This window comes from Lemur catta, chromosome 1, assembly GCF_020740605.2.
Source record: "Lemur catta isolate mLemCat1 chromosome 1, mLemCat1.pri, whole genome shotgun sequence".
NCBI classification, from domain to species: domain Eukaryota; kingdom Metazoa; phylum Chordata; class Mammalia; order Primates; family Lemuridae; genus Lemur; species Lemur catta.
In genome coordinates, this window is record NC_059128.1 from 278,535,975 (window position 1) to 278,548,464 (window position 12,490).

At 42.6% G+C, this 12,490-nt stretch overlaps 1 protein-coding gene across 2 annotated transcripts; it reads right to left on the reverse strand.

Moving 5' to 3' along the window:
• Positions 1-4,757: 4,757 nt before the first annotated feature.
• Positions 4,758-11,565, reverse strand: LOC123630737 (phosphatidylinositol glycan anchor biosynthesis class P). Of its 2 annotated transcripts, none has more exons than XM_045540661.1 (5): positions 11,330-11,565; positions 10,820-10,922; positions 8,288-8,360; positions 6,183-6,301; positions 4,758-5,103 (listed from the first exon to the last, which is right to left on the reverse strand). In XM_045540661.1, the coding sequence occupies exons 2-5, from the start codon at positions 10,899-10,901 to the stop codon at positions 4,973-4,975; spliced, it is 405 nt and encodes a 134-aa protein (XP_045396617.1). In that variant the 5' UTR covers positions 10,902-10,922; positions 11,330-11,565; the 3' UTR covers positions 4,758-4,972. The 2 variants fall into 2 exon arrangements, with proteins under 2 accessions (XP_045396617.1, XP_045396616.1); XM_045540660.1 differs by having other exon boundaries at positions 11,370-11,449.
• Between the last annotated feature and the right edge of the window lie 925 nt (positions 11,566-12,490).

Below are 12,490 nucleotides of genomic sequence, written 5' to 3' on the forward strand. Positions count from 1 at the left end.
CCGCAGCTCAATGCCACAGGAGCTTCTAAGGAGCTCATGGAATGGAGCGCAGAGCTGTCTCCTTGGGGGCTGGGCGGAGGTGTGTTTATCCACCGATGCCTGTCTCATGTTGGGCTCTAGGCTGGTCCTAGGTATGTTAACCCCCACCTTCCAGGATGTACTGCAAGTGGTGGGTACCCGCATGGATCTGGGCAAAATTTGCACGGAGCTGTTTGGGGCATTAGTGGCTGGAATAAGAGGTACATAGAGAGGGTCAGAAGTGGCCATGAGAGGTTTCAATCAAAATATTTGCCCTCACTAAGTGAGGTGCACTCTGACATACCCTATTCTACCCTAGTTCATCTCTCTCACACACACACTAGCTAGCTGAGGCCCACTAACCAGTGGTTCTCAAAGTCTAGGTTCTGGAGACCCTATCTCAGGGGGTCTTTGAGGTCAACATCATTTTCATAATAATGCTAAGATGTAATTTGTCTTTTTCTTTCTCATTCTCTCATGAATATGCAGTGGAGTGTTCGAGTTTGTGGATGTGTGGTAATGTAACGGGTTGAGTGCAGACGCAGATGTGAGAACCCAGCTGTGTTCCATTAAGCCAGACACTAAAGAGATTTGCAAATATGTAAACAATTCTACTTGTCTCATGAAATTTTTCTGGTTTGGAAATATAGCTATTTTTCATAAAATATATATTTATGTTAATTTCATTGTCTTTTGGGAATCAGCTTATTGTTACAGCAATGATTTGGGTTAATGTTTATGTAACAGAAATTTTCCATTTCTTATTATGTGATAATAATGTGATCAGTAAAATTAATTTTATGACAAAAAGTAATGGGTTTATTATTTATAAATATTTTTTAAATCTCCATTTTAATTTCTAAATATAACCCCCCCCCACAAAGGTCTTTGGGGCTCTTACTCTTTATGGGTTAAAGGAGTCCTGAGAATAAAGAAGGTGGAGAATTGCTGCACTAAACTGACCGTGACCCTCAAAAAAATTGCTGCCCATAGTTTGAAAAACACTGGTATAACCTTTTATGCATTGCAAGCACAACGTGGTTGAGAGACAAGACGAAAAGTTAATTTGAGGTTTAATGTCTAGTGCGGTATTAGAGTTAAGGTTCTATTCTGACCCATTTTCAAGTCTTCTTAGGCCCATTGCTGGTCTTAGGGGAGACAAGGGAATACTGCTGATGTGAGCAGAAGTCTCACCAAGAGGGGGACGGAACCGCTCTGATAGCTCCTGGCTTTCTCCTCTGAAGGGGACAGCTACTGCCCTGCTTGACCACAAGCTCAGTTAAGTCCAATCATGTAAGGCAGTCATTCTTGACCCTGGCGGCGTATTATGAGTGTCTGGAAGGGAATAAAAAATTAACCCTGTCTAAGCCCCACTCCAGACCAATGAATCAACATTTCTAGAGGCGGCAGACACTGTTTTTTTCCCCTTTTTATTTATTTTTTGAGATTAATTACAATAATTTATTTAACCCAACATACCCAAAATATTATTTCAACATGTGATCAGTATAATGTTATTATCAAAGATTTTTTTGGTACTAAATCTTTCAAAGTCACTCTGTATTTTAAGCTTCCAGCACGTCCCAATTCAAACCAGCCTATTACCTGTAGCCCCAGTAGCCCCACATGGCCAGTGGCTGCCTCACTGAAGTTCACCTCTGAGGGTTCTGACTCTAATAACCTCAGGGAGGTGAAGGGCCTGAATCCACCTTTTCTGCCAGAGGGTAGGCAACACCCTCTTCCTGCCAAAATCTATTCTTAGGGCCAAGGGTGGGAGAGACAGTGCCCAGACGGAGCTACAAGAAGAAAGTGTCCAGAGGTAGATCACTGTTTCCCACCTGCTACTTGAAAGGGGCCCATTCCCCTTCCAAAGATCAGACAGTGAACAATGGACAGGGCGGCCCAGGAGAAGGAAATACATGTCTTTATATTTATCCACAGCCTTGACCTCCAGAAAGTAGATGTGGGGAAAACAGATTAAAGGAAAACTTATTTTGCAATTTGGCCTTGGCCCTAATCATCAGGCTGTGGTCGTCTGTTTCCTCCCGTGGTATGGGGAACTATCTGGTTTTAAGCACCAATCACAGGTGTACATGTATATATGTATTTCTGTATAACTCAACACCATCTGACAAGAGATCCAACTTTAAATATGGGGAAAATAAAATCAGTATGTATATGCTATCCTCTGTTTGCCAGTTCGCTAATAATCAACCTGCCATTGAATCCTGGCATTCTATCTGCAGTGGGTGTACATATTAGTTAGCTACTGCTGTTTATTAGCTTGTGATTGAGCAGCTCAGCAATTTAGTCTGTGCTCAGCTGGGTCATTTGCTGGTCTTGGCTGGACTCCTTCAGGGAAGTGTGATCAGCTGTTGGTTGACCAGGCAGCTATGCTTCTGCGGGTGAGCTGGCTGTCGACTGAGCACTTTGGTTCTCCTTCCCATGATATCTCATCCTCCAACAAGTTAACACTGCCTTGTTCTCATAGGAATGGCAGAGTTCATTTCCTGATTTCTGGGGTGTCCTGGTGTCTTCTCTATGAATTTCCCAGTGCCTGTTGGTCACAGGGTGACAGAGGCTGCGGCAGAGCCACCTGGAGCTCCCAGAGCAAAGGAGAAGGAGCTTAAGATGGATCTCAGCAGGAGGGCTGACAGACAAAGAGAGACAAAGGCCCGGCCAGATCCCAGAGGCCACACCTTCCTTTCCTGTCGTGTGCCTGATTTTGTTGTTTTTCCCTTTTTAATTCAGGTGTAACTTACATCAAGACTACAAATCTTAATAAATAGCTCCATGATATTTTAAAAACATGTATTATACCCATGTAACCACCATCCAGATCAAAATGTAGGGCATTTTCAACTGACCAGCAGGCTCCTTCATGCCTCCTAGTTAATACCCTGCTCTAAAGGTAACCATTCTTCTAATACTTAACACCATACATTAATTTTTCCTAATTGTGAACTTCATATACATAGAATCATACAGTATAGATTTCTTTATGTGTGCCTTTTTTTGCCCAGCATTATGTCTGTGATATTCATTCACGTTGTTACCTACAGCAGTAATTCATTCTTGTTTGCATGGCTGTGCAAACAGACCACAATTTATTTATTTATCATTCTGTACTTTGATAGAGTTGGCTGGTTCCTTTAAACTGCTCTTAAGTGTGGTGACATGCTTACCATAAAATAACAGGGGACAAATTAGGGAATAATAAGAGCAGATTTATGTCACCCATCAAGTCACCTAGCATGACTTACTGGGTAAGGATATGGTTATTGAAGTAAAAGTTCTGATTTTCCCAATCACTTAAAATTATTAGTTTTCCTTTCCTTTTTATTTTTTGCAGAAGGTATAGTTAAATTTGTATAAGTTAAAATGTGTGACTTCACTTCTATGTGGAAATAAATGCACATGTATATATCCCAATGAAAAAGACCAGCCAGACTAGTATAGAGATTTAGGGTACCAAAAGTTAGTGCTAAATAAATATAGATTTTGTCCGACTAAGTGTGAGTGGACTCTTGCTAAGTTATATATGGTTTAAAAAAATATTATTTCTATCTAAGCTTCTTAACCTTACACAAGAAACATCCAGATATTAATAAGGCAGTATCATTCAACCTAACTCACATACAAAATCCTGCAGTTCCCTCAACTGAACTTCCCCAAATACTGTCCAATTCAATAAAAGGCATAACCATCTACCTAGTTCTTTAATCCAAAACAATCTTGGAATGACCTTTGATCACAAGTTCTCAGTCATCCTTTCCTGTCCTGTCCCATACCCTAGTCGGCTGTCTCCAACACATGCTGCAAAACCATCCACTCCTCCCCAACTCCACCACCACTCTGGTCTAAGCAGCAATCATTTCTTGCCTGGATTAATGCAATAGCTTCCTAATGGTCCCCTACTTCCATACTCTTGCCCCATTCCCAACTCCCTTTCGAAATCTATTCTCTATCTACCAGTCACAGTGACTTTTTAAGAACATAAATCAGGCCATGTCTCTCCCTTGCTTAAACACCCCCAGTAGCTAGGTACCTGAAATGCCCCAAACTCATCACACTTAAGTCCAAACTTCCTCCGTTGCCCTACAAACGCCTTCATGATTCAGGCTCATCTCAGACCACATCCTCCCACGTTCAGAATGCTCTAGGCTCACTGCCAGTCTTCTCTCTGTTCTTAGGACATACCCAGCTCCTTCTCACTTTGCTGTCTCTGCCACTTCATACTTAGAAGTTCATCCTGCCCCTACAATCTTTATATGACTGGCTCTTCTTTTTGCTATTCAAATCTCAACCCCAACTGCCTCTCTCTGAGAGGCCTTCCTTGACCACCCAATCTAAAGTAATCACCCCTTTGCTTTCTAGAACATCATACTTTCTTTGTTATCTGCATGATACTCATTACAAATAATATTTTATTTGCTTAGTCTGTGTCAACCTGCCTCTAAAACGTAAGCTTTTTGAGAGAGAATCTTATCATTACTACATCTTCAGGGCCTACAGAAACACCTGGTACCTAATGAATATTCAACAAATATGTGTGTCTTAGATATGACTCTGATGGCACAAATCATAAATGTACCCATCGGCCAATGTAAGAGTTTGAATTCTGGACGCCTCAGGACAAACAGGAGGAAAGACACAATCATCCTTTGCAAATTACAATATAAATGCCTCTTGGGAGGAACTTCTTGATTATACAGACACTTATTTCTTAAAGTCTGGTATATGGTAATGTAATATTTTATTTATTCTGTCCATTAATAACTAATACTTTAGAACATTTCCAATATTAATTGAACTTACTCTAATAGAAGACCAACTTACTTTTTTTTACATCTCAATACTGGGTATTAGTAAGAGAGATGGTCAAAATAATTATGTCAAAATTATGTTAAACATTTATAAGTAAATGCTTGGTGTTAGCATGTCTACATACAATTCAGCTTTTAGTGTAAAGGTCTTTGGTTGCAAGAAAGAACATTTGGTTTACTTCACTAATAGGAACATCTCTTAATGCTGGAATGGCATCTTCTTGGTATTTCTTCTGCTGTTGATTTTTAGCATAATTATCTGTAAGAAAAGAACAAAAAGCTCTGTTAACCCAAGCAATTTCTTCTATAGTCTCTGTGGCTAAGGGAGACCCACCACATAGTTTACTAGGCTGATGTTTTGGTAATGACAAACACCACGTTTAACATAATTAAGTAATTTCTTAAATCCTCTCTTCTAAAATGTCCCCATTAAAATAAAAATGTAATCAGCAAAGTAGTTTTCTTATCTCTAACTTGGAAAGAAATTAATATTTCATTCAACTGTACAATGGTGGTTAAAGTCCCATCTGCACATATCCCATGGTGACAGAATCATATCTAGGCCTTGAAAATGTATTTATATCAACACTGCAAAACTATTAAGTCATTTGGTGTAAATATTCATACAAATTTAACAATTTCCCCTCTTTGTACAAATTGGCTATTTGCTGTACTTCCAGTCAAGGATGCAGGGAATACAGCAGGTTATTAGGAATGAAATTTAAAAATACTATAATTGATTTTTCCACATACATTCTATGAGTTGATGAATAAAGGTTGGGAATAGTTGAAAAATCACACCAGGGAACTTAAAAAATACTTTACTTCCTAGAATCTAAGCAAGCTCAGGAATCCTAATTTATCTTAATCTTTAGACTGGAAATGAAAAGACTTAAAAAAACATAAAACCACAAAAACATGTTGTGACTTCTATCCACATAATCGGACTAAGGTGTCCATAGTGATCCTGAGGATACACACCCCCAAATCCCTCCTCCTGATCAAGGTCTGCCATGTACCTTTTTGCCATCCCTTTATCAACAGTGCCTATTTAGGACAAAAGAAGTTTCTCTCAGGCAAAGCTGCTGAGGAACATAGTATATACACTATAATTTATCAGAATTTATTTCCTGTATGAATATAACTAGCACATATTCATCAGAACTTATTTCCTTCATGTAAATATTTCCTTTTGTATAAGCTTTTATTTATTTCTCTAGGTTCTTTTTATTGTCCCAATGTGTGTCTTGCAGCCTATTCTTGGTTGCTTTTCTGGATAAAAATACTAACACCCCACTCTTCCATTCCCCTAGCACTTTACTGTTATTATAAATTTACCTGTGATTGTATGAATGGAGTTGAGTGGAGAGGTACTCATCATGTTGATTCCAAACAAAAGCACATAGCCAATTACTATAGTAATAAGGAGATAGACAGGTAATGCCACTGCCCAGTATCTGCCAAAGAATATAACAGACACCTTAAGAGGTTATAATTCTCAACAGTCACAATGTTAACATATTTTTTAAACTAAATTTAATTTTTATTAAAGTAATATATTAATATGTACATGAGAGACAAATTGTTCTACAAGGCTTATGATGAAAGACTACAGTTCTCTAGCCCACTGTCCCAACCTTGGAGTCTCACTCTCCAAAAAGGAACACTTTTAACATTTGTTTTTTCTGGTGCTTACTTCCTCATTTCTATATGGCATGCTCATATTATTATTTCTTGATTTTTTTTCAATTTCAGACATTTTCTGTATACTTCCTAATACAGAGATGAGGAATTCACCTCCTCTTTTCCTTTTCTATGCTTACATCACAATTTCTGGTTATATCAGCAGTTTTTAAAAGTTATTGTGACTATATATAAAAATGTTTGCAACTGAGAACCTTAGTGTATTATTGTTTCCTTGTATAACTTTTTGTTTTTTGTGGAATTAGTAATTATATGGTTTTTGTCCATTTGCTTGGTGTCCTATGTATCTATCAATACTAGAGCCTCAAATTCTCTGATAGGACTCTATTATGCCTCTCCTACTGTTAAGCACATTGAGTGCTCTACCTTGCCATGTTTTATTGAGTGCATTGTTTCTTTAATAATGTCCTCTCCGCTCTTTTCTCTTCCTGAAACTTCTAATAGTTAGATTTTTAGCCCTGTTAAACTTTCCTCTATTTTCTATTTCTCTTTTGTTCTACTTTTTAGAGATTACCTTAGGTTTATCTTCCAACCTTTCAATTAAAATTTTAATTTTGGTTATCATGTTTACAATTTAAATATAGTAATTCCCTGAACATTTGCTTTATATAGCATTCTATTCTTGTTTCAGAGTTATAATCTTTTCTTATGTGAGAATTTTATGTTATTTTACAATTTTTTTCTGTTCCTTGCATTATGTCCATTTCCTTCAAGTTTCCTTTTTCTTTTCACTTTTGTTTCTCAAGTCAGAGGCTTCCTTCAATGTCTGGTAACTTTTGGCAGTCCATTCACATTTAAAAATGAAATGCTAACAAGCTAATTGAAAGTACTGTGGGAACGTGGGCAGCGATGGCCAACTGGTGAGCCTTACTAATAAGAGACTGGGCCACTTCACTGGAGTCCTCTATGTCAGAAATTACAGATACTTTCTCTTGGGCTGGTCAGCTTCCTCAGGAAGGAACCTCCTATCGTTTTCTGGGAGGACGAGGGTGGTATGAGCCTGGGTGCCCAGTGAGGGAAGGTGTTGGGGGAGCAGTAAACCTTATCATTCGGCCACACAGATTTTCACTTACTGGGGTGGGGGGAAGGTGCCTCATTTCCCTTACTCCCACACTCAGTTAACCCTTGTAGCCTCCAGGCTAGAGACTCTCACTCAGCCTTTGCAGAGAGTAAAACTCATGTTTTCTGCAGAGGAAGGCAGGTTTGGTCTCCCAGCTTTGAGGGCCGAGGGAAGAAGATTTGAAGGTCTAAAGCTCTTTAAACATGTTTTCAGTCCAGCCCAGAATTACCATGTTAAAGAGGTACCTGGTACCTCCAATATTTGAGCCATTCTGAAGTTCTAGGGCACAAACATAGCTGGCTTCCCTACTTCAGCAATGTGAAAAAAGCAGAAACTAAGTTACCTCTCAGGTATCTCAAACCAGTTTCCCAAAATTGATACTTCTTATCTGCTATCTTATTCTTTGCTTCTGTGGGTTTATACATTAAAAAAAATTTTTTTTTCCTAGAGGGCCATTTTTAGCAAGATTTTAGGGGAAAATGGAGATAAATGTGTGTTAATTTCACCATTTTTAATTAGAGGTATATCAATAATGATCTTTAAAAAGCTTTCAATTTCTATATGGCTATTCATGAATTTTAAAATAAACATTTAAAGATTTGAGTAGTCTTAAGGAAAAAAATGATCCTTCAAAAACAGCATTAATTACATCCTGATTTAAGACATATATTAAACTTACTTTTGAGGCCAATAGGTTAAGCCTAAGGCGTTTAGCCAAGATTCAGGAATAAAAGCCCATATGAGATAAAGTACTATAGAAGAGGGGAAAAAAAAAAACAGAGAGAGAAAAGTCAGTAAGGCATGCATTCAATCTATTAAGGTTCATTTAAACAAAAAAGCTTCTTTGAAGCGTCCCAGATTCACTTGGAAATGATTGTTCCTTTCAGTTCTTCTAGCTCCTTATTTGTACCATTCTTATATTTACCATAATTACCTTATTAATGGCCATTTTTGAACATGTCTGAACTCTCACACTGTATTTTAAACAATTCAAGGGCACAAATCATGCCTTAGCAACTGCTGTAATCCTTGTATCACCTAGCAGTTCGCTTTAGGTACAGTAGGCGTTCAATACTTCACCTCCACAGAGCTGAAGTAATTATAGACATTTAGTAGCTTAAAGGGGAATTTTTCGACTCTACTTATGATCCACTACATGTTGAGCTTCTGCCTTATCTCCCAGAGTACAATTTTATTTTCTGCAATCCCAAATCTTTGTTGTTTACTGTTGTCCCTACGTAATAACAACAGCTAAGTTCTAAGCACCATTGTGAGTTAAGCACGGTTCCAAGCATTCTTTATACATTATTCCATATAATCCTCAAAACAATCCTCTGAAGCATGTGTGTATGTTTTACAGATGAGGAAATGGAATCTTATAAAGGCTGTATCATCTCCCCAAGGTAAGAGGCAGAGACAATTTTAAACTATCAAATACCTACATCATTGATGGTGGATTAATATTTTTAACAAATATGGAAGAACTCTGTATGGTCGGAGTGTGAGAGATTCCCTGAGCTTAAAATCTAGTGGTGAATAGAGAGGAGTACATTGATATTTTCATTATACTGTGATAAGTGCTAATAAATGAGTAATAAAAGATGACACAAAAGCACATTAGAAGGACCTCCTTCCACTCTTTATCCTCTTCTTTCTTGCTTAATTTCTCTCCATAGTGTATGTTACCATCTAAAAGTGTGTATGTTTTACTTATTTAATTTGTCCATTGACTATCTCCTCCCACTGGAATGAAAACTCTATGGAAGCAGGAAATTTTTGGCTGTTTTGCTCCACCCTGGCCTATAACAGTCCCTGGTACACGGTAAGCACCCAGTAAATACCTGAATTAATTTTTGGTTGTGGGTGTTATAGGATTTAAGTCTTAAAGTCATTGCTTTATTTGTATAGTTTCTGATCCTTGAAACACTTTCTGAACAAGGATTTACAAAGACAATGGTAACAACAGTCACTAACATTTATTTAGTACTTCTTGTTCCTATGCATTGTCTTAAGAGCTTTACATAAATTACCCCAGTTAATCCTCACAACAGTCATCAGAGGCAGCAGTGATGTCAGCCAGTGTGTCTGGGTTCAAATTCTAGCTCTATCATTTAGCAGCTTTGCCACCTTAGGCATGTTACTTACACCCCAGTGCTCTCATCTTTAAAATGAAGACAATAATAACATTACCTATCTAATAGAATTGTTTTATGCATAATAAGCATTCAACAACTATCATTTTCAACACCCTTTTAGAGATGAGGAAACTGTGGCTCAAAGAAGGTAAGTAAATGGTCCCAGGTCACACAGCTAATCCATGGAAGAATCAGAATTTAAACTCGGTACTAACTTCTACATTTCACAGACTGCTAGGCAACAGCCTGGCCATTAGGTCCATCTGTAAGCTGTACTGATGATGCAGGTTGATATTTTTTGGTTAGGGTTCAGAAGTACTACCACTCCATCTTTGTGGTTTCCACAAAGTTCCAGAAAGTTCTACTGGGGGTACCGGATTTTTCTCCCTCATTTGCCTCATAAATCCTTTTGGGTAGAGACCTGGGGCCTGCTGTGTGACACTGGACATACATACTAGTGTCTTGGTGAGTGTCAGTTTCCTTAACTGTAAAATGTCATATTCGAGACGTAAAGGGCATATATTTCAATCTGGCTTCTCTAGCCTAATTCTCTTCACTCCCCGGCTGAAGTGAAGCCAAACTCCTCACTTCCCAACCCTCTCATGCCTTCATTCAAGGCCTTTCCATGTCTTCCCTCCATCCTACTTAATCTTTTCTAATCGGTGTAAGCGCCAGGGGGAAAGTCTCCTGGAGAAAGCTAACTCGGGCTTTCCAGTCTGATTTCCATGTCTCTGCACGGTGCTCCCTCGCCATCATCACGCTGCGTGTTAACTGCGTATTTACTTCTTTGTCTCACCCACAAGACCACGACCTCCTTAAGGGCAAGGACCAAGTTTATTCACTTTGCCATCGTGTGTGGTACTGTATAAGCATCTGTTTGAGATTAAATCTCTTAGGCTAAGGATGGCACACAGAACACTGAACAAAACATGAGTTCCCTTCAGGTTTTGTTAAAACGAGACGTAGGTATAAAGAATCAACAGGTCATGTGTGCACATTCTAAGAACAAATGTTATTATTTCCTTGTCATTGAACACCAGAAACAGCCCCTGGCCATCCATCGGGAAAGTACTTACTGAAGCCAAACTGGGAGCTTAAGAAAAGAACAAAGCCATAAATCGCTCTTTCTGGCAATGGCGACGGTGAATTTTCCACCATTTTCCCCTGTGGCTTTAGACACTGCGGAAAAGAACACAATCATCCGTCAGTGATTCACTCCCCCTCACCATTGGTCTATTATAACCTCATCGCTTCGCTATGGGCACGGCCTCTGCGGAGCGCGAGGGCCATCCCGCGCGCAGCCCCCGACATACGCCCGCGTGCACGCGCGCTCGCAAGCACCCCCCCGCCTCGCGTGCACGCGCGCCCGCAGGCTCCCAAGCCGACGCGCGCACACCCCGCAACAGAGAGGAGGGTGGGGGCCGGGGAACAAACGCCTCCAGCTGGGCAAACTTGGCCTTCCTGCGGGAAAGGAAGGGCAGGGAATAGGTTTCCGCGGCGCCCACGAGAACGCGGGCCTGCTGGGCCAGGCCCTCGCGTGGGGGCTTCCGCTGCTCTTTAGAGGCAGGGTGGGGGAGGCCCTCGACCTTGGGTCCTGCGTCCTCCCAGCCGGGCCCCTCCGGACACCTCGGCCACCTCAGCGCTGAATTCTCTGCGCAAGCGCCGACCAGGCAGCCGCACCAGGGGAAAATAAGAAAAAAATTGAGCGAAAGGCCGAGGCGAGACGGCGGCCCCCGCCCGGGCGCAGGCGCACGGCGCCCCTCGTGAGGGGGTACGCCCGAGCTCAGGGGCTGACGAGACCGCTCGGCCCGCGGAGGCGAAGGAGGGGGCGGCGCGGCGCGACTGCGCATGTGCGCTGCCAGCCCACGTGACGCGTCTGCCGCCTGCGCCGCCGCCCGCTCCCTCCGCGGTCTGGTTGACGTGGAGGGCCGGCGGTGGCGGCTGCGGTGGCGGCCCGCGTCCGAGGGTCGCGGGCGCCGGGCCCCGGTGAGTGCACAACCGGCTCGCGGCAGGGCTCCCGGATGTGTCACCTTGTCCCGCTGCAGCCGAGATGCCCGGGGAGCGGGGCCCTCCACACCCCCTCCGTGGGTGTGTGGTGAGTGTGGGTGTGTGCGCGTCGCCCCGCGTCCCTCTCCGTGGTGCCTGCTGTGTGTCTGCGTGGGTCGGGGCGCCAGTGCGATGAGGGGGTGTGGCCGCCTTTGTCTGCCCCAGTGCGTATGTCCCCTCTGGCCCTTCGCGAGCGTGGGCCCTCGGGTGCCTTGCGAGGGTGGGAGTAGTCCCTTTGTGTGCGCATCCCCCTGCTGCCCGCGCATCGGCGTCTCGCTCGGTGCGTGGGCGACACCTGTGCTGGGTAGAGGGGCCCCGCGGATGAGCGTGCGGGCACGCGCCCATGTGTCCCCTCCTAGCCCTCTGTGTGTCGGCGCCCGTTTTTCCCGGTGGAGGCGTGGGCGCTCCTGGCGTCTTCAGGCGGCCCCCCCTTTGTGTCACTGCCTCTGCCTGTGGGGCGCGCGTCCCCGAGCGCGCGTGGCCGCGTCGCCTGCGAGCTGGACCCCCCTCCTGGAGCACCGCCCCCGCGAGTGTGCGTCCGAGCGTGTGCTGCGCATGGGTTTTGTTGAGTGCGTAATCGCTTGTGTGCGGGTTTTCGTTCGTGTGTGTTCGTGAATGTTCGTGCACGCCCGGTGCAGCGTTGTGTTCTCGACGTGGGCGCCACCTGTTTTCCTGAGAACTGGCGGCGCAGTCCAGGGCCG

Coding starts and splice junctions, on each gene's coding strand:
- LOC123630737 (XM_045540661.1), bottom strand. CDS start 10,901: ATGGTGGAAAATTCACCGTCGCCATTGCCAGAAAGAGCGATTTATGGC. Junction 6,302..8,287: donor TTAACCTATTGGCCTCAAAA/GTAAGTTTAATA, acceptor ATTCTTTGGCAG/ATACTGGGCAGTGGCATTAC. Junction 5,104..6,182: donor CTCCATTCATACAATCACAG/GTAAATTTATAA, acceptor CTTTTCTTACAG/ATAATTATGCTAAAAATCAA.